Here is a 27,563-nt window from a genome sequence, read left to right as displayed (position 1 = left end):
AATTACCATGTAACTTCTTATTACAAATAGTATATCTAATCATAAACCTAATATAGATGTGAAATTTTATGTTGGAGATAGAATTTTTCTTGAAAATGTAATTCTACAAGAAGTCTAGAGTGAGTGACTTTAATTGGATTTTAGTTACTAAGAATTTTAAAATGATATATGAGCATTTTATGAAATTGTGATAATACAGCGTTTTAGGAAAGTGCTTTCTTATCAAGTTATATAAGGAGGTTAAGTGATAGGTAAAGGCTAAATATCCAGCTGTAGATGGTTAACTGCCAGGTCTGGAGAAACAGCTGTGATGGCTGCTGGTGATCTTGGAAGTACTTAAAGGTACAGAAAAGGTTTTGTGGACAGGCTGGGAACTGGTTGCTCTTACAGAAGCAGAGGAACTTAGGTATCCAGGAAGACCTTCCCAGTTAGGGACAGTAGGCATATGTTCTCAGACAGGGTACACAGGGACTTGATTCTGATTAAACCAACTGAGGTTTTCTTTGTGGACTCCTTTATTTATCTCTGTATCCAGGTGCAATATTCTTAGTGCTTTCAAACGTCATTACCTCCCAGTCTTAACAGTGTTTCTCTCAAACCCCTATAGGACAATACTTAGCATACCTCCTAGCATTCTGTAGATACAAATAAATGTTAATTGAATCTGGATCTGTACCTGTTATTTCTGAGATCTCATTTTGAATGAATTATAAGCGATTTTTAATGTGTGTCAATAGTCACATGTTACAGATAACCAATATGAAGGAGTCTTTAGTAACTAAACTGCTAATTGAAAATGCTGGGTCTTAGGCACTTAATTGAATAAACTGTCTCCAGAGAGCAATTTGGCTCCTTTCCAAAATGCATTAACTCTTTGGGGTCATTAGGGTAGCACTTATCGCATTGGAGCAGAAATTTAATAAATGCTACTCCCATGATGTGAGTAAATTAATGTACCTGAGAAAGCCTGAAGTTTCACCATGGGTGCTGTAGCTCTACCCTGGGGAGCTCATCTGTGAATGTGGAACATCAGTGAGGAGCTGCCCTTTAGATTAGATTACTTTCAATTTAGGTAACCTACTGCAAGCAGCTGCACTGCTTCTGATGCCACATTAGGTGTCAGAGATACAAAGAAAAGCCTTGGCTTGAACTGAGAGAGAAGGTTGTAAAAGCCTGGGGACAGGAAACAGACAAAACAAAACACAAAAGATGGAAAACAACCCCCCCCCCCCCGTAGGAAAAAAAGCCTTGAAGAAACCCCACTCGCCACATAGGTTTTAACTGGAATGAGACAGTTGTGTCCATAGTGAGGGCAGACAGGAATCTTCTGGAAGGCAGGATCAGGATGTCTCTACAGAAGTTTAACTCAGATTTCTTATCACAATGTACTATCTAGGCAATATGGATGTATATACACATATATGAACAAGTCTGTAAATATATGTATAAACTATGAGGTAGATAAACAAAAACCTTTTTTAAAGTGCCATTTTCTTGAATATTTCATTTCATTGCCATGTGAATATGGAAAAGTTAGTTCTACCACTAACCTAACAATAGGCAAATGGCCAGCAAGCCTCTTTTGGAAATACCTTACACTTGGCTGGGAGGCTCCTGATGAGAAATACTTATCTGTTCTACTCATCACAGTGCTAGAGGCAAGATAGATAGAGCTAGTTGTTATTATAGGACTAAGGAGAAGCCACTACCACAAGAAGCCAAAATCTCAAAGCTCTTTTTCCTTATACATGAAAAGGCATCTTCCTCTTACATGTGGAGTCATGTTAATAATAAACCTACAAATATCATATTGAGTTTTCGAAAACTCTGTATGCATAACTACAAACCTCCCATAGATAATACGTTAAATAAATAAGATTAAATGGTGAGTGAAGAGTTCACTCAGAATGATGTTACTAGTGTTTCAGGAATTTATAAATTTCAGAATGTTGTCACTTTGTTACATCATGGAATTTCTAACTTACACCGCGGCAACTGCTTATCCAAGAGTACAGTAGCAGGCCTGCCTGCCTTCATTTCAGTTTCTATATTCTTTTATGCTGTGTACATCCTTTCTTTGTCAAGAGATCCACTCAGCACTCTAGGTCCTCAAGCCTAACGTTGGATTGTGGTCTCGTTTGAAGATGTGTCATAGATTTCACCATTCTTTCCAACTGTGTCTCTGCGTTTCTTACAAGTTCAATGTAAAACACTCGTGAACTTTGGCATTTGTTTTTGAAGTCTAAATCAATAAAAAAACCTTTTCACTATTTAGAAGTATAAAGGAAATTAGTACCTGAAATAGGAAGGGATCCAGAGCCTCAGGAATGTGACATTATCTTGTATAGATTTTCTTTGATGGATAAATTTTATGTTAAATGTAATTATCTTTGTTCCAGAGTTGATTTTTTTATGGAATTAATAAAATGAAAATTTGAACATACATATATGTGCTTAAAATATGTATGTGCAGTTTGAAAGATACCCTGCATTGTCTACCAAGATATATAATAATCATGAAATTATATAACTTCTTTATTTCATTTTAGTTTGATGCTTGGAATTGAGCACAGTCTACCAGTGATCTGTTCTCCATGCTGCTAGTTACATTTTATTGCCAGGCATCTGATGTTTGTATCAAGATTTTCCTTTTCTTTTTTTTTTTTTTAATTAGATATTTTAGATATTAGATATTTTCTTTATTTACATTTCAAATGTTAACCCCTTTCCTGGTTTCCCCTCAGAACTCCCTATCTTCTCCCCCTCCCCATGCTTCTGTGAGGGTGTCCCCCACCCACCCATCTACCCATTCTCTCCTCCCCACCTTGGCATTCCCCTACACTGGGGCATTGAGCCTTCACAGGACCAAGGGCCTCTCCTCCAACTGGTGCCCTACAGAGCCATCCTCTGCTACCTATGTGACTGGAGCCATGAGTCCTCAATGTGTTGTATCAAGATTTTCATTTAGAAGACTTTACTTACCCAATTAAGTCACATTTTCAGCAGTTTATGAATAGGATCATTCATAATTCTTCTTTTTTTGAGATATCTAAAACTGTACCTGTCCTAATTTTTTATCTAAGGAAAATGTTACTTGATTTGAAAGAAAGTATTTTTAGTTACGCAGAAATGGGGTTAGAAAACACAATGGAGCAAATTAGTGCCACAGCCATTTGGCCTATGGTCTAGATTATACCTTTCCCTTTTAGGTTCTAGTTGGTTTACAGATTTGTATATTGATGACTAATTTATATATTGGATTCACTTTATTTTGGAGGCTATTTTCAATTTACATACAGCAGCCTCTGTGTTAAAGATCTTATCACATGTTTTATATCTTAATATATAGGTAATTGTGTTTGTTGTATGGCTCTATAATAGAAATAAATAAATAAATATAATGTTATAAGAAACATATGAATTAAGGGCTAACGGTATTAGGGAATTTTTGGTAACTACTTACCTACCAATGTGGAAAATGTTTCTTTGAGTGTGTCCTCCAAAAGAGTTGCTGACGAGAAAATACTGGTACTACTCTTGGGAGGATTTATCTATTAGGGGTAGGGGTGATCTATTCTAGGATTCCAGAAATGATAAGGCAAATATATATCCAGGGAATAATTGCAGTAGGTAGACCTGACTGGAGTATTGGGTTCACATTGCTGGGGGAATATAGTACAATTCAAAGGAAATATATTGTGAACCCAGATGGATCTGTCACTGATGTTTGGAAGTATTGGAATAGTAAGGGAAGCCAAGATTCGTTGAGGAAAACTATATGGATGAGCTAATTTGTTAGGGGACAGGAATGTCTGTCCATATAAAGAGGTAACAGAGTCATTAATCGATGAGGGCACATAAGAATGTATCAAAAGACAGTTCTTTGGTGCAAGGATTGTGTTCATAGATTTATCAGTTGGAACTGTGCACCTCACAATCTTTAGTTCTCTACACTTGATCAGTTAGGGGATCCAATGATATCTATTTGTTTCAAAGAGAAATTTCTGTGATGAGAGGTTATAGCTAGACTAATTGTGGGAAAAGGATAAATATTTAGCATGTTGTTAGGGATTATACTGGTTTAGTTGTTGTAGGTTCTCATCCAAGATCCATTACTTCACTAGCCTTCGGTAGTTGGTTAGGTTCCATTACTTGCCCCAAGATCATATATATACATACACACACATATAAATAAGTATAAGTATATACACACATATACACACATATATAGCTTATGTCATATGGAAAGTTGTGTTTATGGATTCAGGAATGTCTATCATTATACCATATTCAAATTCATATAGAGAACAAGGGGACACTTAGTAAGTGTTAGGGGGGAGAAAAGGAAAGGTTGAAAATGATTTAATTATATTATAATTAAACATTATTAAAGCAGTCCTACATTTAAAGCTAGTAGGTAAGTGAGAATGAAAAATGTGTAAAAATAAAATGTCAACTGAAGGACTAGCTTCTTGTATCTGAAAAGAATTTAAGTTTTAGCAAACCTGATTTTACCTTTGAAATGTGAGTAAAGTTAAGTCAAGCATCCACTTACACACGGGAGAATATAATTTGTAAGAGACATCAGCAATAAACCAAGTCATGGCAAAAGAAACAATAGATGTGAAGGCTACTATTAGAACTTTGGAGCCTAAAGACAAAACGGAATTAAAGATTGCAGATAGCACACAATGACCAAAGGTACATTTTGTTGAGAAGATGGAAGTGGAATCTGTTTAAAGATAGTGATAAACTGGTGGAGAAAATTCTCCCTGCAAACCGAGCTGCAAGGCAATAATTCAGGGACGTTATTGAGGCGGGGCAGGGAACACTGATCTTAAGATACCTGGGTCTGGGAATGCTTGTTAGTCATGCCCTGCTTGGCCTGTGAGTTATTGTGCAAGGCCAGCTATTCAGTCCTGTGACAGCAAGCAACGCCTTACAGTTGCTTGGTTTAGTGTAACCTTATGTTTTACCTGGAGCCGATCTCTGTTGTGCTGCTGTGAATCAGTGAAGGTCTTTCTGTGCTGTATGGCTTTGGAATTATTTCTGAGTTTCCTAGCATTCTGTTGATCAGGTATAGCTGAATTTCCTTCTAGCATCTTCCAGTCCACAGCTTGATGAAATTCCTCTGCTGACCTGGAAATGGAGACTCAAATCAGTGTCTCCCTCATACTAGATGGCTGAGTGATGCTTATCAGATGGTATTGGTTATTATATTGGTTTATGCACTTGGTGGATAGCACTCCAACACTCCCATACAAGTAAAGCATTTCCCCACTCAGTGTTTTATGGTTTTTCCTGACATCCTGGTTATGTACAGGATTTGGAGTCACTCAGCCCAGGTTGAAATTGGGCCATTTGCAATTTTAAAACCTAATATTATTTCTACATCTTCAACTACAAAATATAGTGAGAAATTCAAACTTCATAGATTAGAGACTCAGAAGAATGCTAATGTTTAAAAAAACTTCTGATGTTTAAATACTGAGTAGTATGTTTGCTTGCGGCCGAGGCTTAATCACCCTCAAACTTACTAAATAGTGTTCGTAGGCTTCAGAAGGGCTTTCGATGACTATGGCATTCAAAATAGTTTAATGTTCAGTGAGTGAGCGAGTACATAATCAGATGAGACCTTGTCTCTCTGAAAAGCATTTCCTTGACTCACAGAATCGAATTTCTTTTTAAATGATATGAATGAGTTCAACCGCAGTAGTGTTATTAGGTATTCTTAGGAACTATTATGCTTTCAGTTCCAGATTTCTCCTTTTTCATGGATGTGTTTAGAATTCTGGTAACTATAGTTGATCCTAGCACAGGCTTCACTCCTTGTGGCTCTGTGGTGAGCTGATCTTATAAGGAGTATCTTTTTTAAGTAGTGTAAGTAGTTCATCACAAAAACAGTTGCTTTTTCCTTTCTTTTTTCTTTTTTTCCACTCATTTCAAGGAAATTAGCAGTTTACTAAGACTTTGCAGGTCAGGAGTACCTTACTCAGCCCCACTTCCTTTGCCTTCCTTGATAGGCTTACTGTCATGCTTATATATAGTGGTAGCAGAATGAATGAAGGGTCACAGCATGGATCCTGTCATTAATTCACCAGGGACTACTTCACTTCTGAACCTGTCTGAACCCACACCCTAATACATCTAAACAGATAAGGTCTTGCCTGGAGCACAGGAAGTGCTCAGTAAATATTAGGCCATTGCTGCTAATGCTGTGGTACTTTGGAATAATGAGGATTGCATGCTAAGTAAAGATGGATTTTGACGAATTCACTCAGCATGCTACCTGGCATATTCCAATGCCTATAAACTCAGGTTCCCTGTGAATTGCTAACAGGGATATGATTTTATGGCTGTAATAAAGCTTTTCTTATATCTTTGAGTAGAAGAATGAATATCTAGGTTAATATATCCTGAAAGTCTAGGATGATGTACACTAAATTCTACTCCTCATTGTGCTTGTACAGATGCTGCTGACTGAGTACTTGGATATGAAGAACACACGAACCGCCTCAGAGCCATCAGCCCAACTAAGCTATGCCAGTACTGGACGAGAGTTCGCAGCCTTTTTTGCCAAGAAGAAACCACAGAGGCCAAAGAATTCTCTTTTTAAGTAGGTATCACAGAGTGGAGAGCTCGCATGCTGTGCTGAGCCAGCTCTGAAAGGGCGGGGCCCTTCCCCACCATCCACAGCCACACATTTACTAGCTGAAACTGCCTAGAGCAATTTGTATGAAATATGTTATCCTTGAAAAGGACCAAGTGCCAAAAAACAACCTTTGTTTTTAATACAGAAACAATCCAAAAGTTTTTACTTTTTTCGTAATTACCATCTTAGTGAATTCTGCCAAGCTGTGTGCTTGGAATGTGCATCTCTTGGTGACAGTTACTAGTTCATAAGTTAAGTCTGACATTAATATACGGATGGCTGGTGCTGATTGATACTTCCTGTGTACGAGTCTTCGCATGTGGGGAGTTTATCAAAATGATTCCAATCAAGCAATTTAATTTGGTATTAACCAAATCTTAGCAACTGTAAGCAGCAGAACCTAACCTTTATTCCTTACTAAGTACTATAAAAACAAAAGTACTCATAAAGAAACGCTGACATGTGAGGAAAATTAAGTAAGTTATGTAATGTGACAGAGCCAGCACGTGGTTGTGAGAATACAGAAATGGAGAGAGAAGCCGCTTACCCTGAAGTCTAGTTCGTGTCTCCAGCTGGTTTAGAGTAAAGAGCCGTAACACAGTGACAAAGCGCAGTAGCCTGCAGACACTTTCTTTTCCCAGAGGCGCTCACATGAGTACATGAGAAAGCACACACAAACTCTACTTGCTGAGCGTCCCTATGTCTGTGATCTTTGAGCTTAACAATACCCATATTCTGTTTCATCCCCAATTTGAGGGATGATCTTCAGAAGCCATCATACAATTTTATTTGTAAAAGGAAAAAAGAAATAAGTACGTGGTATATTTTATTTCATATTTTTACTCAGCTTTTAAACTTTTGAAATTTGCTTCATCCTTAAACTTGATTATAAATTATATTTATGCAGCAGTTTAGCTTCAAAAGCCACAAGAACATATATATGTTTTTGTATGTACACACACACACACACACACACATACACACACACACACACACACACACACACACACACGCCAGTGCTGTTCTCTCTTTAGGCTTTCACTCCTGTTTTGCGAGCATACTGCTGTCCCTTTCTCCTCTCACTCAGTTTCTCTCTTTCCTTCCCTCCCTAGTTCTGCCTCCTTTGAAAGCTACACTTAGCCCTTTAATACAGTGCAGGTCTACTTGCCTAAGGATAGTGACACCCACTGTGGGCTGAGCTTTTCTACACCAATTAGCATTTAAAACATATGGACATCTTGTCAAGTAATGCTGTTCTTTCTTAATGTTTTCTTTTTCCAGGTTGTGTCATGTTGACAACAAGGACTAAGCAGTATAACTTTCTAAATTCCAGCAGAACAGTGCCTTCAGGGCTTTCACATGTTAGCTGTCAGCCATGGCTGTCTTTGCCCCAGCAGTGTTGGCTAAATTGCTGGATAGGGGTAGGGATGGGGAGTGTGTGTGTGTGTGAGTCCCTAATTGGTAGAAATTAAAATTTTTAAATACTTCTTATACATTTATTATTATTGTGCAGAACTAAAACTCATTATTGTCCCAGATTTGGACGTTAAACAGATCTGCTCATTTTAAGTTGGTTTCTCTGTTAGTGAGCCATGCAGGTCTGAGAGGGTCTCTTGTCTGCACTTGCCTCAGTGGCTTTGGCTATCAAATAAGGAGGTGAGACTAAAGAACCTCTCGTGCCTCTTCTGCTATAAAATTATCTCAGTGTATGACTTGTTGCAAGCATAAAGGGAATTCATGAAGAGCAAGCCTGTCAAGTCATAAAGGACTCAGATTGCAGAGCACTGTAATCTGTTTCTTGCAGATCTGTGAAGGACTTTATTACCCTCTTTAATTGCCCTTCGCCAAGGTTAATCGTGTTTAAGTTCTCTCTTATTGTAGACATTTACTTCCTTATTCTAAGCTTGTGAGTTTGTTTTTTCCTTTGCTATCTCTGATCAATAGCTGTCAGCATGCTTTTTGGAGGTCAGTGGCTTCTTTTCTGCACTTGACTGGCAGGTGGCACTTTTGAAGTACTGCACACTTTGCCTTGCTTCCGGCTCTTTGTGCCTCTTAGTTCTTGGTAGGGTGCGGAAAGCGGATCAAGTAACTGAAGTATTTCCTTCATAGGCTGATACTCATCTTGGTATTCATCCTCCTGTCAAGGACTGGATAAAAGGGACACGATTAAGAAAATGATGCTCCTTTCTTGTTGTTGCCAGTCACTGAGTCCACCGACTCTGTTGCTTTCTCCCTATGCTGTTGACCCTTTAGAGGCAAAATTCTTAGAAGGATTCCTTCTTTTACAGCTTCTTATCTTGGCTTTGAAAATCTGAGCTATGAAATGGAATCTTGATATAGTCATAATTTTACTTGGTTTTATTTATACCTGTACGCTATTTTTTATGACTAATTTGTTTTGTGTTCCTTGTTTTAGCTTTTAGAGACCCATTCTGTACCATAATCTGTTTCCTATGTTTCTGACCTTTGTAAACAATTCCTGGAGAATACTTAAATGGTGCTATAGGGCAGGCAAAACCTAGCAGCCATTTGGAAAAAATCATTTTAGACATTTAGATAGAGACCAGTGATGCCTTACTTCTTTGATATCAGTGGTCTTTTTTAGTATCCTCTGTGCATTAATCTTTTACTTCATCAGTTCAGGAAGAAAACTGCTCTGAAGAACCATTATGTCTGCTGAGGCAGTGGTTAGGCAGTGATGGGTTTTGATTTGAGTAATAGCATAATTGGAATGACTTTGTAGGATACTCTTGTTGCTGTAGATGTGCTCACGCTCTAAGATGATGAGGACAACCATGGTGATGATGATCTGAAGGTAACTGGAAGTGGAGGAGGTCAGAATTCTTTTAGGTGAAAAAGGTGATGAAGAAAAGATCCAAAACCTCCTGCAGAGGAATGCTAGCAGGGATATTATTTATAAAGCAAGGTTTGGGCAACTTTTCATGTATAGCCAAAATGTCATAATTGTTACACACCAGGGAATGTTATACAGACCAGAATAGACTAGAATGTTTTGGGAGCATAGAGATGGATGGATGGCACCTATGTGGGCTAACCATGTGGTATTCTGTGCTGTATTTTAGGTTTGAATCATCCTCCCATGCTATCAGCATGAGCGCCTATCTCCGAGAACAAAGAAGAGAGCTCTACAGTCGGAGTGGAGAACTTCAGGGTAAGTGATTCTCTAGAAAAGTCAGTTCATGGAGGATAGTCTGCAATGTGTATAGCACGTGAGTTTACGGTCTACATTCACAAAGTTCTTTTTAGACAACAAATTCTAGTGAATTCGCAGTCCTTTTCCATTATCATCTGATGATTCCCCAAAATCTGCTATCAAGCTTCTAAAACTAATACTAAGACTAAAGAATGCCTTGCCATTGAGGTGGAAATTCTAAGCCTATGTATTGAAGACAGCCTGAGTCCAGGCACATTTATATACAATGCTAGTCTTATGTTGGCCATTATGGTTGTCCTTTGTTTGTTAGTTTTAAAGTCTTCTGGAAAGGGGAAGCTCAGCCTCTGTGATGAGAAGAGTGCACAGACATTCTGGATCATGTGGTTTAACATTGTCAATTGATACATGGATGCTTGGAACCCGTTTGTGGTTACCAGCAAGTTTAACTTGCAGAGGAAAATACTTTGAAAATAAATTATAATATAACAAAATAAGATTTGAGCCAACAATATTACCTTTCGTAACAACAACAAAAAATAGATACTATCTTAGGGTTTCTCCTACTGTGACTTTCTTCACCTCAACCAAGGCAACTCTTAGAAAGGGGACACTTAATTGGGGATAACTTGCAGGTTCAGGGTTTTAGTCTGTTGTCATCATGGCAGGAAGTATGGAGCTGCACTCATAGACATGGTGCTGGAGAAGGAGCTGAGAGTTGTATATCTGTATCAACAGGCAGAGAGAGAGAGGGAGGGACTGAAGGAGAGAGGGAGGAAAGGGGGAGAGAGAGAGAGACAGACAGACCGACAGACAGAAGGCCTGCCTTGAGCATATGAAACCTCAAAGCCCACTCCCCAGAGATCCACGTCCTCCTCTGAGACTTCACATACTTCACAAGGCTACACCTCCTAATTCCTGTCAAGTAGTACCACTCCCTAATAACCTAATTCAAGTATCAAATATATGAGCCTGTGGGGGCCATTTCTATTCAAACTGCCACACTGGACATGGTAAACTATAAAATATAAAGAAAGATTTGTGAGGGTTTCCTAAGCATTATAGGTGTCAGAAGAAATGGAAGTCAAATACAAAGAAATTTAAGATAGAAATTTAAGCTCCAGGTAACAAAGTGAGACATGTGTGCATGCCTATATGCACAGTCAGCCCACCTATCCATACAATCTTTATGAAGCTGCATCTCTGCTGAACACGTGTATGGCTCTTTCTGTTATAGCCTAAATACTTTAATAGGGCAACTATTGCTATAGTATTTGTATTATATTAGTCATAAGATAGAGATGATTTCAGGTAGCAAAAGTGAATGTAAGTTATGTGTAGATTCTATACATGAGTATTATTATCCATGGGGGATGAACATGCAAATACTGTATACAGATATTTCGACAACAGCATGGGGACATTCATATTAATAACTTGGTAGATCACATGTATAGACTTACTAGAGGAGTTCAGAGAACAGAGTGATAATTTTAGAACTTAGGACTTTAAGAACAAATGGATATGAACGCTTTTACCGTCCTTTATGCATTGTGCCGTTTTGATTATTCGGCTGTGACTGGCCTACAGAGGCTCTTAGTTGGTCAGACTCATCATAGTTCTTTCTTAGAACACTATGTAGTAACTAGACAGCCTTTCTGGGTTTTAAGACTTTGTCTCTGTCATCCCATCTCCACCTTTTTTTATCATCCTATTAACATGTAATGTTTTTTCCAAAGTCTTTGCTCTATTCTCACATATCTCATTACAGTAGTTGTCTCAAAGAGCTTACTAGCCAGAAATGTAAGGCTCACAACACATTCTGTGAGCATTGGAATGAGATTGGCATCACAACATTTATTTACTTGCTGTTAAGGTGTTGTGCATCCTGATCTGCTTCATGGAGGAGTATATGGTAGAAATGACCCCTTCTGTCAGGCATGGAGTGGAACACAATGCTGACCCCAGCTCTAGAAGGTGGCTGCTTCCTAGGAGAAGGACTCTCCTTGAGTGGAATGGAGTGACAGTAGTAGTGACATGGGTTCGTAGGGTTGGGATCTTGTGTAAGGTGCAGTTTTTGGACATATCATGTATTTGCGGGCTAGTGGAGCATTTTTCCTACTGTCCTGTTTGGCTTGGTTTGATGGTTTTGTATGTATGTGTGTATTTACTTAATGCTTTAAATTTGACCCTATAATATTTCTGCATCTGCCTTATATTAAATCCTTTTAACACTTACAAGATCCTCCCCTAAAGTTAATTCCTGATCATTTCATTCTATTAAAAAAAAAAAGAATGAATATTTCAAAGGGCAGTTATAGGTTGACTCTATAATTGAGTAGTAATTATAGAGTGTGTGTAGGATCTCTGTCCTCAGCACAGTGTCTTCCAACATCATCGTGCACCATAACAGAAATGCTCACTTAGCACTTCCAGGTAAATCAGCTCTTAGATGTAATCAGTGCAGCAGCAGAGTCCCTGTCTGTCACGCAGGTTCATGTTATTAGCAACTAGTGCCACATGCTGTTTCGGAGACAGTAAGAATAGTAAGAATTCAGCCAGGCGTGGTGGCTCACGCCTTTAATCCCAGCACTCAGGAGGCAGAGGCAGGCGGATTGAGGAGTTCGAGGCCAGCCTGGTCTACAAAGTGAGTTCCAGGACAGCCAGTGCTACACAGAGAAACCCTGTCTCGAAAAACCAAAAAAAAAAAAAAAAAAAAAATAGTAAGAACTCTGTAGTGGAGCCTTGTGGATTGGACTTTTCAGGTCCTCTCTGTGGTCCATGATCTCTTGAGAGACAACATAGCTAGCAGCCAGTTCTGAGCCTATAGTGCTCCAAAATCTAGCTCTCACCACTAGCTGATCAGCCAGGGTAAGTTATTCTTTCTCTTTGCTCTTGCTTTTGTTTTTTTCTTCATGGTGATCCTGTGAAGGTGCTGTGAGAATTTGGCTTTAATTAGTGCAGAAGGCAATATTTAGGACATCATTAATGGGGTGTTGTCCTTCTATGCTGTAGTGTTCTTTCTGGTCCTGTGACTCCAGATCGGCTTCTCTCCCCATCTCTTTCTCTCTGTGTCTCCTTCTTTCTCCATTTCAGTATCTGTCTCTGTCTCTCCCATACACACACACACACACACACACACACACACACACACACACACACAGAGAGAGAGAGAGAGAGAGAGAGAGAGAGAGAGAGAGAGAGAGAGAGAGAGAGATTGATTCTGTTTTTTCTCCTGCCCCCTTTCTTATGCTAAGCCTAACCTGACTTCCAAGGTAAACTTGTTTGTTACTTATTCCTTCTAGTGAGCTCCCTTGCTTTCCTCTCCACTCCCCACTCTGTTTCATACACATATAGACTCTTGGGTTTTGGCTTGCTGTTTGGTGTTTTACTGCCATGTGTTTCCTGTTCTCTTTGTGAGTGTGTCCCATAGCGCACCATGCACCATCATTAACCTGGCAGAGTTTATGACAAAGCAGTAAGCACAACACGTAACATGCCTTTATTTCTCTTGCTTGTTTACAGTGTTTGTTAGTGCAAATGTGCCCTAAACAGGCTCACTGTAAGTGAATGTGTGAGGATAGTTGAGGTCTGAGATAGGATAGGGATTGCCTTAGTAGGAGGAAGCGCCCCAATAGGAGGTGTAGAGGCTGACTGTCTTTATCTTTAGGCAGGTTTACTTGCATTTCTGAGTTTAAGGAGGAAGGACCATGCATGCATTTTGTCCTTTATAGTTTTCTTACACATAACCATTATTTTGTAGAAACGTTGTTCTTGAGTTACCAAGCACAGGCGGAACCTGCTGTACACAAGTGGGGCACAAAAAGAAATGTTACAAGATAGGAAATGGAAGAATCACTATAATCTAACTTTCTCTTCCCTCAAAACGTTCCCTGAAATACTGCACTCTCTACCAGAAGTCTGTTCTACTGAGTGAATTCAGAGTGCTTTCAGGAATGTCTTTGGTGACAAACAGAAATGGTTGTTAGCGAGTACATTATGTGCACCTCATGTGCTTGGGGAGGCAGTGGGTCAGCTTGTGTGAAGCTTTGAGGGTGTTTGGTTCAGGAGCAAAAGTTTCTCTCATGAGTGCTTTTAACATTTCAGAGGGGCAAAAGGAGAAACTATACCTATTCTCTATTTTAAAATGGCAGTTTCTTTTCAGTTACCTATTAATATAACTGTCCCAAGGACCACATCTCACTCTTGAAAATGCCTAATTGATTAGTTCTTCCAAATCCTGGGAGACTGGCCAAGATTTCTGTCTCCTTTTAAGGCCACATGGCTACAGGCTTCTCCTCCCAGTGGTTTGGTTCATGGGGTCAGCTATTCCCCCATAAGGTGTCAGTACACTAGAGTTCCTTTTAATGGCTACTATCAACATGCGTGGAATAATATAATTGATAAGCACATTTACTTGTGAGATTTGTTGCTGGGGTGCAGCAAAGAAATCCATCGTAATGACCATCAAAGTGGCATTAAAAAGCTCAAGTTTTACAAAGTTAAGTTCTTGCCAGCATGTGATTTATACTGCAATTAAAAGATGTTGCTTAATCTACCAGTGCACTAGGGGAAAATGAATTTAAAAATGAGATTTCTTTGGTACTATCAGCCCATCTCAATTGGCTTTCACTGTTCTGATCCAGATGGTTCATTATATAGCCTGCCGTTGGCAGTCGGGACTGAGGGGGTGGGGGTGCTACTTCAGAGTGTGTGGGACAACAGGTGGAAATGGAACTGTGTATGCGTCTGTTCATCACTGGCTTCCTGTTGTTCTGAGCCTCTCCACTGCGTCACTGTACTGCTTAGACAGCGTTGTTGTAGGTAGAGATGAAGCTTAGTTTTAATGAACATTTAGCTTACCTTACATGTAGTGTGTCTGTTTTAATGTGTAAATGTGTGGAATAATATAATTGATGAACACATCTACTCGTGAGATTCAGAAAATCAAAATACCGCTACTCACGGGCGAGCAGCTCTTAGTTGACTCACTTGAACTGTGCCTCAGTCTTCTGACATAACAAACAAAGCTTTCAAAGTCTGGCTGCTCAAGTTGGTGTTAGGACTATTAAGTTTCTTCTGCTGTGTGACTCGAGCTCTCAACTCTAGTCCACTGAGCTGTCACCTCCAGGTCACAGTGACGTCCATGATGGCAGACTCCTGTGTCTGCTCTTGGGCATTTGTCACACTTGTCCTTTCCGTTGCTCCTTGCTTATTGGCTCCCCCTGCTCTCATGGGGATTTTCTAGAGCATGTTCTCTCCGCATTTGGTCCTAGGGTTTCTACTCTGCTCACTCTGTCACTCTGCTCAGTGACCATCAGTCCAGACAAAGCTTCCTGAGTGCCTAGGAACAGTAGATCATTGTGTCCGTGTCTCCTGCCTAGATTGCACTAAGGTTTTCTGACCTCCCACCTCCCACCCCTCATCCTGTAATTGTTTCACACAACATTAAAACATTTCTGTCATAATACTCTTCTTTGGCATGCCTTGCTTACTTGTTAACTTGTTAACTTGTGAATCTGTACCTCCTTCCACCCAGAATACAAATCATACTATTTATTGTTGAGGTGGAGTTGCCCAGATAAAAATGTTATCCAGAATAAAGTTTGGAATAAATTAGGTTCTTTAAAATATAGGATGAGAACTTGTGACACGGAACATGTATTTAACATACACAAGCATGCACATTTTTTTGTGTGTATATGCTCTTACTATTCTGTCTACAGATATATACACTTTACAGTGAAGAGAGTCTTTTCCTATTTTCTGGTTTGTAGGCATATGTAGATCTATTTGATAAATTTTAATAATAGGCTTAATAAACCAGAGTCAGAATCCTGTGATTCATCTTCCCTCTGTTTTCAAGATAGTAAGGCTCATGAGTAGAGTTTATTAATGGCTATTGATTCAGGCAGAAAAGTATATTCTGCTTTGATTACAGTTTTTCCCCCTGTCTTAGGGCTACTTAGCTTTCTGTATGAACTCGGGGATCTTACTTTGGAGTGCTAGCTTTATTCTTATCACTTGGATGAGTGGCGTTTCTCTACCTCTGACATTAGAAGACTATAAGCTCCAACTCCTGGAGAACTGCCTTTGCTAAACTTCACATAGTAAATATGGACGTACCCATATCCGGGGAAACTGGGCTCTTGGACTGACCCAGACTTCCTGAATTTTCCTTCTGAGGGATCTCAATGACTGGAGTTGTGAATATATAATGACGCTGTATGTAATTAATGTCCTTGTAGGTGCTTTGTCTTCACGTAAGACCACATTTGATGTATATTAGCCATGGGGTTATGATCCTTTCCAGAAAAGGATTTATAATGGCAATCTCCAAAGCTGCAGACTGCTCTGCAGTGCGGAGCATCTCACAGGTACCCTTTATCTGCACCTTTTCAGGGGCGTTGGGGTGGAGTGAGGTGTGGTATTAGTGCAGTGACTTTACACTCACACTACACATTTGTTCTACATTCTTAAATGCAAGAAGCACTTGGAGAACTTCATATCCTGAAATTTGATGAGAAAATTCTTTGAAGTCTTTTAATTTTTACTTAATGACTTTGTTAATAACTAACAATATGCAGAGTACATGAAAGAAGTTCCTTTTATGAAAATTACATATAATTATTTCTAAATAACTTTAATCTTTTATATTATCTCTTCTGTTTTAGCTGGTAATATACTTACTGTAAAAATGGATTCCCTTTTGTGTTTTTATATCCTTGCTTATAAAAAGAATGATCTTAACTTACTTATGGTAAGATTTGTCAAATAATGAACTTATAATAGAGTTTGTATAAATGTTAATTTCTTCATCTGTTTCTAAAAAGTAGTAAGGTATAAACAGATTTTTCTCATGTTATGGACAGACTTAAGGCACTAATGAAATCATTTAGGAAATAAAAACTTTTTACTCCAAAGTTTTATAAAGTTTACCTAATGTGTTACCCTCTTTATGTAATAGAGAAATTTATTTTATTTAAAAATGTTTGCCAGTTTTAAATTTAATTTACAAAATCAATAGTTTTTTCTTGAAAGAGGCTGGGTTTATATGGTTTCCTATTTTCACAGGATTGGTTGGGGATGGGGTTCACTGTTAGTTGAATCATGTGAAAGAGGCTGGAATTCATGAAAATATGTGTCTAGAAGGTAAAAGACAGCTGAGTGAGAATTTTGGTTTCTTAAAAACACAGAAATGTTGTAAGAATATATTATTTATTTATTTACATCCCAAATGCTTCCCCATGCCCATCCCCCCCATTCCCCTTCTCAGAGTCCCTCCTGCCTTCCCTTCTCTGAGAGGCTGTGGCCTCTTATGTATCCCCCACCTTGCTACATCAAGTCTTTGCCAGATTAGACACACTTGTCTCTCACCGAGGCCAAACAAGGCAGCCATGGAGACTGAGCTGCATGTCTATTCCATAAGAGCCGGTGTGTGGGTTTTTTTTGGCTAGTGGTTCAGTCTCTGAGAGCTCCCAGAGGAGCAGGTTAGTTGACTCTGTTGATCTTCCTGTGGGGTTTCTATCCCCTTCAGGTCCTTCAGTTCTTCCTTTAAGAGTCCCTGGCCTCCATTCAATGTTTGGCTGTGGGTGTCTGCATCTGTTTCAGTCTGTTGCTGGGTAGAGTCTTTCAGAGGACAGTTATGCTAGGTTCCTGTCTGCAAGCATAACAGAGTATCATTAATAATGTCAGGGATTGATACTTGCCGATGGGATGGTTTTCAAGTTGGGCTGGCTATTTGTTGGCCATTCCTTCACCTTTGTCACTGCATTTCTTTTAGACAGGACAAATTTTCGGTCTAAAGTTTTGTGGGTGGCTTGGTGTCCCCTTCTGCTGGGGTTCCTGCCTGGCTACAGGAGGTGGCTTCTTCCAGTTCCTGTCAGCACTGTTAAGCATCTTAGGTAAGGTTATCCACATTGACTCCTGGGTGTCCTCCCCCATCACAGGTCTTTGGGACTTCCTATAGATTCCCCCCACCTCCAACTCTCACACTTGATCCTGCCCCCATTCCCCTTCCCCTCACCTCTTCCACCCAGTTATCTCCTACCCCCTGCCTCCTATGACTATTTTCCTCTTTTAAGTGTGATTCAAACATCCTCACTTGGGCCTTCCTCCTCCTCCTCCTCCTCCTCCTTCTTCTTCTTCCTTTTTTTTTTAGACAGGGTTTCTCTGTATAGCCATGGCTGTCCTGAAACTCACTTTGTAGACCAGGCTGGCCTCGAACTCAGAAATCCATCTGCCTCTGCCTCCCAAGTGCTGGGATTAAAGGCGTGTGCCACCACGCCCAGCAGGCCTTCCTTCTTGTTTCACTTCTTTGGGTTTGGGGATGCATCACGGGCGTTCTAGGTTTCAATCCTAGGATTAGGATATGGGGTTGTTTAGATTGTCCACAGCAGCTATGATTCGCCCTGTGCTTTAGCAGGGGTGGGAATATGCCAGTGGCACATAGTTTCTATGATTGTGTGATGTTTGGAATTCTGGGGAGTTTTCCGAGGGTGTATAAATGGTAGGGCCCTTAGAGGTTGGTGGGCTGCTAGTTGGAGGGTTGGTGGAGGGATGCTGTTGTTTTGTTATGTAATCATGCACAGAGAAGAAACAAAGATTGAAAGAACAGGTTAGATACCCTGATGGCTAAGATCAAATTTGTCCCAAGGAACTGATGCAGCTTATCAGCAGGAAGTACTCTAAGGATATTGTTGCCCCCTTTCCTACCTCTGACTTTATGTCTATCTGTCTGTCTGTCTGTCTCCCCTCCCCCATGTCCTTCTTTCTCTCCACCTAGTATTGGGGGAAGAAGCGAAGTGGAGAAGGGAAAAAAAAAAGAGAGAGAGAAAAAGAAGAACCCACAAAGTAGCCCCAAAATCTGGCAACAGTGATTACAAAGTGATGTGGATGTCCTCACTGGTTCTAAGAGCTTTGGTCATTATTAACAGCCTTGCTTTAAAACCACGCCATTGCATTCATTTACTTGTTGAATTACAAGAAAAGTAGAGATGTTAATGTTTCCAAGTTTAAAAGCCATATGTGCATTTATACTCTACTTTAATGGCTCTCTTTTTTAAAGCAATTATATGAGAAATAATAAATTCTAATGTGGTCTTGCATGATTGCTTTTTCAAAGAAGATGAAAGCAACTACAGCAATCTACTTTTCTACTTCAACTACAGCAATCTCCCTCTCTGAGGGGTTATTTGAGGTTGTGCATGGGTCTCTCTAGCCCGCACTGGCTGTGAGGTGTGCACTGTTCCCTCCCTTCTTTCTTCAGGTTGCATTTCTTTTATGCAACCTGTACTGAGTTGGATATTTTTAGAAAACAGAAAAGGCCATAAGTATTATGGCAGATAATAAAGACAGTATTTATTAGGATTTCATGAGGATGGTCAGTAGTTGTCTCATAGGACACAACACTTAGGACTATTTTACATTTTCAAAATGAGGTTTCTATAAGGGAGAAATTACCTCATGTAACCTATTAACAAAATTCAAAAGAAATTGATATTAACATCCAGGTGGTAGTATCAATTATGTTCGAATCTAAAAAACAAAATAGTACTGTTTAGTCTTAACAGAGATTCAGAGCTCACTAGTCCACCGATCCTGCTCGTGCAAGGTCGAACAATCCTCTAAGTAGGGAGTGTGGATGATTATAGGAAAGATGGAAACGAAGTCTCAGAGACAAAAGGTAGTAATTGGGAGGGCTATCCAGTGAATACTGTGGCAGCCTCAAGTTTAATTTGCATAGTCTTTATATACTTTACAGTATTGAGGGAAACAAAGTCATGAGCTAGCAGAGACAATGGCTGACATATATTGGACATCTATACCCTATCTGAATGCCTCTCTGTTCCTTCCTCCAAGATTAACAGAACATTAAGCCCCTTGCCTTGAGCTTCAAGTGTATCCTCTCTTATCATCCCATGCATCAGCAGGTCAGGAAATCCGCCAGTGGACTCTGGCCTGTCTTGAATCTGCCTGACAGGCAGGCTTTCTTAGAAGCAGGCTAAATGGCTCCTGACAACTAGTTAGTGCTTTTCAGGACTATTCTTAGGTATAGAACACTTGTCCTGTTTAAGTCTGATTTCACAGTTCAGAAGAGAGAATAAATTAAAGTGGACATAGTTTGATGAGAAGGACTTGGGTTCACTGGCCCACCTGTGTAGGCTCTTACCTCTCCTGTCCTTTGCCCTTTTTTGTTGTGATGCCTGGAAAACCATTGTTAGCCTTTATAGATGTTCAGAAGCAGATAAATCTCCACACACCTTAAAACTTAATACAACAGAGAGGTGACATTACAGATTGATAAAAGGCAGATGAATCAAGAAACGTGGTGTGATAATTGATTATCCATATAGAAAAAGAAAATAAAATTGAATTTGCTCATTGTACCATTTAGAAAAGTAAGATTGTAATGGATTGAGAACTCAGATATGAAATGTAAAATGTATTAAGAAGACATTTCATAGCAGTACTGTTCAAATAGCACAAACCTAGGAACAGCTCTCATGTTCATCAACAGAAGGATGGTTATAGAGAGTGAGTGCAGTGCAGTGGTGAAAGTGAATGAGTTATTGTACAGTGACTCAGTTATACCCAACGACACAAGGAAACTCATTCCCTCCTCCCTCCCTTGCCTCCCCCCATCTTTGTTTCTCTCTGTCTGTTGGTCTCTTTGTCTTCACACAAATACAGTACCTACAAATGAATTTACATGGCTGTCAGAGGCAGAGAGAAATGAAGAGTATATTACTTAGGTGGCCATCTTTGAGTAATAAAATGTACAGAAGCTAAGCTGAGGAATCACACACAAACTCAGAAATATTCCCCACTGAAGCCATAGACTCTGTGATGCCTGTGTTGTCTTTTTTATTCTTTCTTAAAAATGGTGCAAATGTCATAGGCACTATTTTATATGTTATACTCTCACATAAAGTACAGAATGAACAAGTAATTAAAAAGGTGTATTGTAAGGCCAGAATATAACATCATATATCTTATTTGATGTTTCTATCATCAAATCTGGACTTTCCTAACAGTAGGGTGAATTTTTTGGCCTGTACCATCTCATTGAAACCTGATTCCCCCTCAGCCTCCCACCCCCAAATCTGTGACTTCCTCCTGAGCTCTTAGCTAACTTAACTAGCTCCCCAGAAGATAATGTCTGTGTCAGGTACTTTCCTCTTGTGTCACCTGTGTTGCTTTCCCTCAAGCTCCACTGTGCAGTGGTTCCCAAGGCTGAGTTGGAGTCACTGGCTGGAATGTGTTTACTTCTTATATTTTCTTTCCCTGTGTATTCATTGATCCTGTACAACTTCGTGATATGTTTACGTGTGCCAGGTGCTTTACTAAATGGCAGGATCCAATAATGTGTGAAACTGAGATACCAAAGCTTTTAAATTCAGACTCCATTTTAGAGAACCTGACCTAACTTTGAACTCAGGTAGACTAACAGGCTGGTAGCATTAGTTTCCAAGTTGCCCCCCCCTCAACAAAACCTCTAGGCTAATCCCCAACAAGACCAGTGTCTCCTGGTCATTCCCCCAACAAACCTGCACCCCAGGTTATAAGCCCACCTCTTGCCTAATGACTACCAATGCAGAGGGGAACAGAAGTTAAGTTCCCAGCACCAGTGTTAAAGGCCGCAGTAGCTTTCTAATTAGTTTGCACAGATATTACCTGCTTGCTGCTTACTATAAAGCCTTGCCTGGATAGACATTCAGGGATCTCCCCCGCCCCCAAAACCATCCTGATGGTGGTGTGTTGGGAGGGGGGAGGGATGCAAGCTAGCTCAAATAGAATATAGACCCTGCTGTGAGTTGCATCAGATTGGCTTTTGTCTGTTTTGGGGGGATCAGTAGCATTTTCCTGGCACAACATAGCCCGTTTTATAAACAGCTATTGTATAATTCTACTGTGCTTTTTATAACCATCCTCCTGTGTGTGTAACAGAAAAGAAACAGACTGTTTGTAACCCAGACTGACATTTACAGCCAGCACTGTTTTACCTCAGTTCTGTTCTCATACAGTCCCTGAATTTTACATAATTTTGGGGCTACATAGACTATAACAACTTAAAATATTGTCTACATCTAGCCACAGGTATATGATTTATTTCTTGCCATAAGTTATGAGGAAAGAATTGTGTGTTACTTCAGGTCACCCATTTAAGAGAAGAAGCAGCATCTCGTCCTCCAGCCCAGCATGTATGTGAAGACAGGCTTGTATTGGAATGTGGTGAGGAGCGTCTTAGATAACGCAGATGAGTGTACTCTAAGGACTAAGAGCTAAGCAATAGAAGGAGCTCAGGTCTCTTGTTCCCTGCAGTGCCACACCTCTGATGTACTCAGCTGGAGGGTTCCCTGCTACCCCAGAGAGGATAGGTTCTCTGTGTTAAGTCTCTAGTTTTCTGTTTATTATTACTTCCAGTCCTACTTAGACTCTAGGTTCTCATGCCAAAAAGTAACAGCAGCATTGTGACACTCAGGGTGGAGTTGTATGTTTGCATATGCAAATGTTAGAAGAGGCAGAGCCCCCCCATCCATCTGGAAGGCTTCTCATATAAAAAGGGACAGGCATTTCCATTGCTGAGCAGAACTTGCATAAATCCATGAAAGGGTGCTAGAGGGGAAGCTGCCCCTCTTAACCCAAGTTTCAGAATGTGATGCAGACTCTTTTTTATTAATTAGGGAGCTCCATTTGTATAGAGTGATTTATACTTACTCTCTAAGTTGTTACTTTGGGAAACAGATGATGCAGAGCACACCAAAGTAGTTGCTGCTGCTTATCCTAACATCCATGAGATTAACACACAGTTCTGTAGAAGTGATGATAGCAAGATAAAGGTCCTTAGCATGTGAACAAATGATAAATGTTATCATGCACTGAATTTTCTGAATATTGTTGAAGTTTCATATTTGTACAACTTTATAAAGACCCATATAGAAAACGTAGCATTTTTATATGTAGCCATTATAGGGTGACCTACTTGTGTATGTTAGATGAGGCTGGGGAGGACGTATCTGGAGGGACCATATCATGAAGGATCAGCCTATCTCATTTCTAAAGCACCTTGATTTAAAAATAGAATGTTCTGTTTAGTTAAAATGGTGGTGGCAGCTTGGTACTACATAGAGTTTTCAGAATTCTTCATGTTCAAATCTGATTTCCAGTTTGTGATTGTGGTGTGAATCAAAATACATATCAAGTTACTTCTGGCTTCCCCACAAATTTAAACTCAAAAAGCCATATTATACTAATATATGAAATGCTACATGAATATTGTAATAGTCATAATATAGGATGTTCATTCCTAGAATTGTGATGACATCTACTGAATTGCAGCCAGTTCATTTGCATATTCATGCCCACTTAGCTCAAAGAAGTCCCTGTTTGTTTGCACATTAATGTCTGGTTTCTGCATCAGTTAACTAATTTACATATCCCTGTTCAGTTGGTTAGTGATGTTCATGTGTGGAACGCTGGTATAGCTCTGTGCTTTGAGTGGCTTGGGAAATGTTATAGCTTAATGGAGGGGCACCTATGTCTCATACTTTTACTTCATGGACCAGTTGTTTTACATTTCTTAGTTCTAGATTGCTTACATATTTGTAATATGATACAAGAAACACTTACCTGCCCATTTCTAGGGTTTGTATCCGTTGCCACATTCACAGTAATGAGATAGCAGTAACATTTCTAGACCAGCTCTATTCAGGACTCTACTTCTGGAGGGCTCCTTGTGCATCTCCCGTGTATGATAGAAGACAAAGTTCTAGTAAGTGACACAACTTTCTTTGTAGTACAAAGGAGAAAAGACAATATTTTCTTGGAAAGTCATAGAAGACGTTACAGAGGAAGGGGCTGTACCTCTAAGGTTAAAAATGAGTTAACCATCTGACCAAGGCAGTTTAACTGACCAAATGTAGTTAATTGGCTGCACTCTGGAGTGGTTGTACCTGAGTCCACAGATATGGGACTGCTCTGTAGTTATAAACATTTTATTTTGGTCAAAGTGAGTGTATGAGAAAGATTGGACCTAGGGATGGGAAAAAATGAGTAGATCTTAAAAGACTTTATAACATAAAGCTTGTATTTTCTCCTATGAATGATAATCTGTGAGGTCTCCCTGGAAGAGGAGGAGGTAGTCAGCTTTTCACACTAGAAAAGTGCTCGATGTCTGTGTGGAGACGGATGTGAGTGCAGTGAAAGCAGTGACATCACAAGGTGGGCTCCTACAAGACTGCTGGCCCTCCTAGGACGAGTGGGAACAGGGTCAGAGGCTGATTTGAAAATGCAATCAGTTGTACATGGAATTCTTTGTTGTGTTTGATCATGAGAGACACATTTTGGCTAATTAACAGTTTTGCAATCTGGTGACTTGGGTACATGTGATGTCATTTGTTTAAGAAGTTAATGCAAATAAGAGAGAAATTCTCCTTAAAATTTGTCTGTCTGTCTGTCTATCAATTGATCATATATCTATAATTTATCTATTATATGCATATATGTGCATTGATGTATGAGTATTTGTCTGTCTGTATGAAACTATACGTGTTCATAAGTGTCTCAGTGTGTGTATATGACACAACATGTGTGCAAATGAGCAGACAGCTTTCAGGAGTTGGTTCCCCCCTCCCACCATGTAGGTGTGTATACCTGGTGGGCTGAGAAGGGGGGCTGTATTGAGCTCCAGTTGTCAGGTTTGGCAAGTGCCCTTAGCTGTTGAGTGAGCTTGCTGGGCTAGGAGAGCAGTTGTCAATGTGATGTTAGATTAATATGAAGATAGCTAATGTTTGTCAGTTTGTTTAGAGCTATCTAATCTAGTCACTACTCCAACTTGTTCAGATGTTCACACTGCTTTTAGCAGTTTGTGATTACCTACACCATTTTTACTCCCAAGTTCAAAGTGAGGGAGTGATGGCTGTCATCTCACCCTTTTCCTTTTTTAAAATTTTTAAATTGTAAGCAATCTTCCCTTTTTTGTAAGCTTTGATTGACCTATTAATTGCAGGATCGATTCTAATCTCTGAAACAGATAAGTTCCTTATTTTTTGTTCCTAGATGGATTCTGTATTATTAGTATTAAAATCCAATTTACCAATATCTTTTCAGATCAAATTCTCTAAAATCTTGTGCACATTACTTAACCAATTTTTTCAGTTGAGAAAAGAAATAAAATTATTCTTGAAAGCCTTGTTCATCTGGAAAGTTAAATGTTTTTGGACTCTAAATCATTTGTTGTTGTTCCTCAAATAAGCATCTTAGGACTAGTCAAATTTCTAGAATATGGTTCTGGATCAGGCTTGCTACATGGTTGATGTTCAAATTACCTCTTCTCTATGTTGCTTCATTTTCAATACAATCAAATCAGGGCTAAAAAGAAACAATTTGAAATTGTTTTAAAAGAACATAAAAATTTCAGAAAAGATGTATGTATATTTATCAGAATTTCTCATAAAAGACTATAGATGGATGATGGATAGATGGATGTGTAGATAGATAGATAGATAGATAGATAGATAGATAGATAGATAGATAGAGACTTTGATACATAAAAAGTATAGGTTAGAAGAATTGAACTCATTTAACCATGAAGGGAGAGGAAGCCCATGAAGTGTAAACTGGAGATCCAAGAAAGAAGGACAGTGGTGAAATTTCATTTTAAACTGAAATCCTAAGAAACATGGGGTAGTGATGTAAATGCCAGTCGAAGGTGTAGGTCCCAGAACTAGAGTGATAGAGGAGTAGCTTAGCTTCTGGTTGTGGTTATAAGAAGACAACTGCAGTGCCAGAGACTGGGCAGGAAGGCATGGTCATCCCAGAGTGAGCTTGCTGCCTTGGCTCCTTTTCTCACTGATCTGACATGGCCTCCATGGATCTGATGATACCTTGATTAGGAAGGTTTTCTTTTCCTAGTCCAGGGATTCACATGGTAATTTCTTACAAAACTACTCTCACAGACACTCCCAGAAATAATGCTTTAGTAGCTATCTATCTACCTGAGCATTGTTGTACATTAAAGTTATCACTGAGACAGTCAGTTGTATTTATAGCTAACGTGAGATGGAAGGTTGGACTTTACTTGGGAATCAAGCAGAATAGACATCATTCCTTACAAGCATGGTTGTTGAAGGAGGACTGATAGAAACAATGTTATTATTGGGACAAACCATCACTCAGTTAGATTATGGAGACTGTGTAGACCCGGAACTCTTATTGAGAACCAGTAATTCTCCCCTTCTTAGGCCTCTTGTTAATCACTTAACAGTTGTAATATTAGATGTATTGTCTTAGCAGATGTTTAACATCTGAATTGTGGATAAGTTCAATCATGTCTAAACTATTTAATGTGATAAACTCAATAGATATAGTGTCTGTAATGGAAATGAATTTGGTATAACATCTGTGGAATTAAAATCTCCTCTTGCTCACATGTAAGTCAACATCCTTTTTTTGTTTTTTTTTTTTGTTTTGTTTTTTCATTTTTATTTCTAGGACATTTTCTTTTTAAAAGCAGATATATTACCCAAGGGGAAGTCTTAGTTTATTTTAAGTAGATTATGTTTTCTATATTTTAAATAGGCTTTTGAGTAGGCTCAAATTATATTTGCCCCGTTTTATACTTTGAGCTAAATAATTGCTGCAAATATTTTATAAGTAATAATTCAAAAGGTATTTTATCTCTAGTAAGCATACCATTTATTAGGTAAATGCTCTTTTCTGAGTGCCCTCTGTTTAACTTTTCTTTGTTGATATTGTTATCATTTTACAGAAAAGTACTCGTAGTAAAATGTTTGAAGTCGTCAGTGATAGAGATTTCTCCTGCTTCTTGGCAGTTCGATCCCTGCTGTTGGCATATTCCTTATTTTCTAATGCTGTCACTTCATTTTGCCTTTTTTTCCCCTATAGTGAAATAATGTTTGTCCCTTTTTACTTAGCAAAAACTCTGTGGGATGTATTTGTTGTTGTATACACTGTTTTTCTATTATTCTGTAGCATTCCCTCCTGTGACTGCAGGAGAACCCATTCTCATTTCTGTAGACTTTGATTACTCCCACTTGGAGTTCCAGGTTATTCTGCTAGGGAAAGCTTTGTACTTTGTGTTCATTTCTCTTGGGTACATTCAGGGGTAGCACTGCTGCATCTAGAGTTAGCTGTTGTTTAGGTTTAAAAAGTACTAACACGTCTGATAAATACACATTTATCAGACATTGTATGGAAATTCCAATTCTATATTTTCAGTGCCTGGTGATTTTAGTTGTGCTGGGCATCCGTCCCCCTTGCTGGCAGGATTTCCTTCTAAGGAATCTAAGCACCCTCTTGTATTATTCTTTCCCATCTCATTCTGACAACTTCCTGGATGTATTTACCTTTTAGACTACATATCAATTCACTGATTTCCAGGATATCTTTCCATAGTAAATAGATGAGTGTTCTTACAGGAAGTCCTGATTGTGTAGAAGTGGTTCCATCCAGCATTCTTAGGAAGCCCTGTTTGTTGTTTCTGCTTGTCTGTTTCCATGTTTATTTGAGTCAGGGTCATGCTGTATAGCTCTGCTTGGCCTAGCACTGGACAAGTAGAGCACTTTCTTCATAGGTATCACTTATTAATTTCCCCGTAACTTTGAGGTTGAAGTCAATGGCATTTATTTTCATCTCTCTTGGTCATTACTTGTTCAGCAACATACAATTTTGAATTATTCCTCTAATGCATATTTGTCATAGGTATCTCTACAGTTG

The 27,563-nt window shown here is 39.2% G+C and overlaps 1 protein-coding gene across 1 annotated transcript in view; it reads left to right on the top strand.

Moving 5' to 3' along the window:
- The window catches only part of Exoc4 (exocyst complex component 4), a 735,179-nt gene that overhangs the window by 185,888 nt on the left and 521,728 nt on the right, over positions 1 to 27,563 (top strand). Inside the window, exons 8-9 of the mRNA XM_021164590.3 lie at positions 6,471 to 6,616; positions 9,736 to 9,824. Of these exons, the coding sequence (XP_021020249.1) occupies positions 6,471 to 6,616; positions 9,736 to 9,824 (235 nt within the window). The remainder of the gene's footprint in view (positions 1 to 6,470; positions 6,617 to 9,735; positions 9,825 to 27,563) is intronic.

The sequence above is a fragment of the Mus caroli genome, unplaced genomic scaffold (assembly GCF_978045245.1).
Source record: "Mus caroli unplaced genomic scaffold, Mus_caroli_1 scaffold_7, whole genome shotgun sequence".
Classification (NCBI taxonomy): domain Eukaryota; kingdom Metazoa; phylum Chordata; class Mammalia; order Rodentia; family Muridae; genus Mus; species Mus caroli.
Note: the sequence above shows the minus strand (reverse complement) of the source record. Positions and strands in the feature narration are given on the sequence as shown.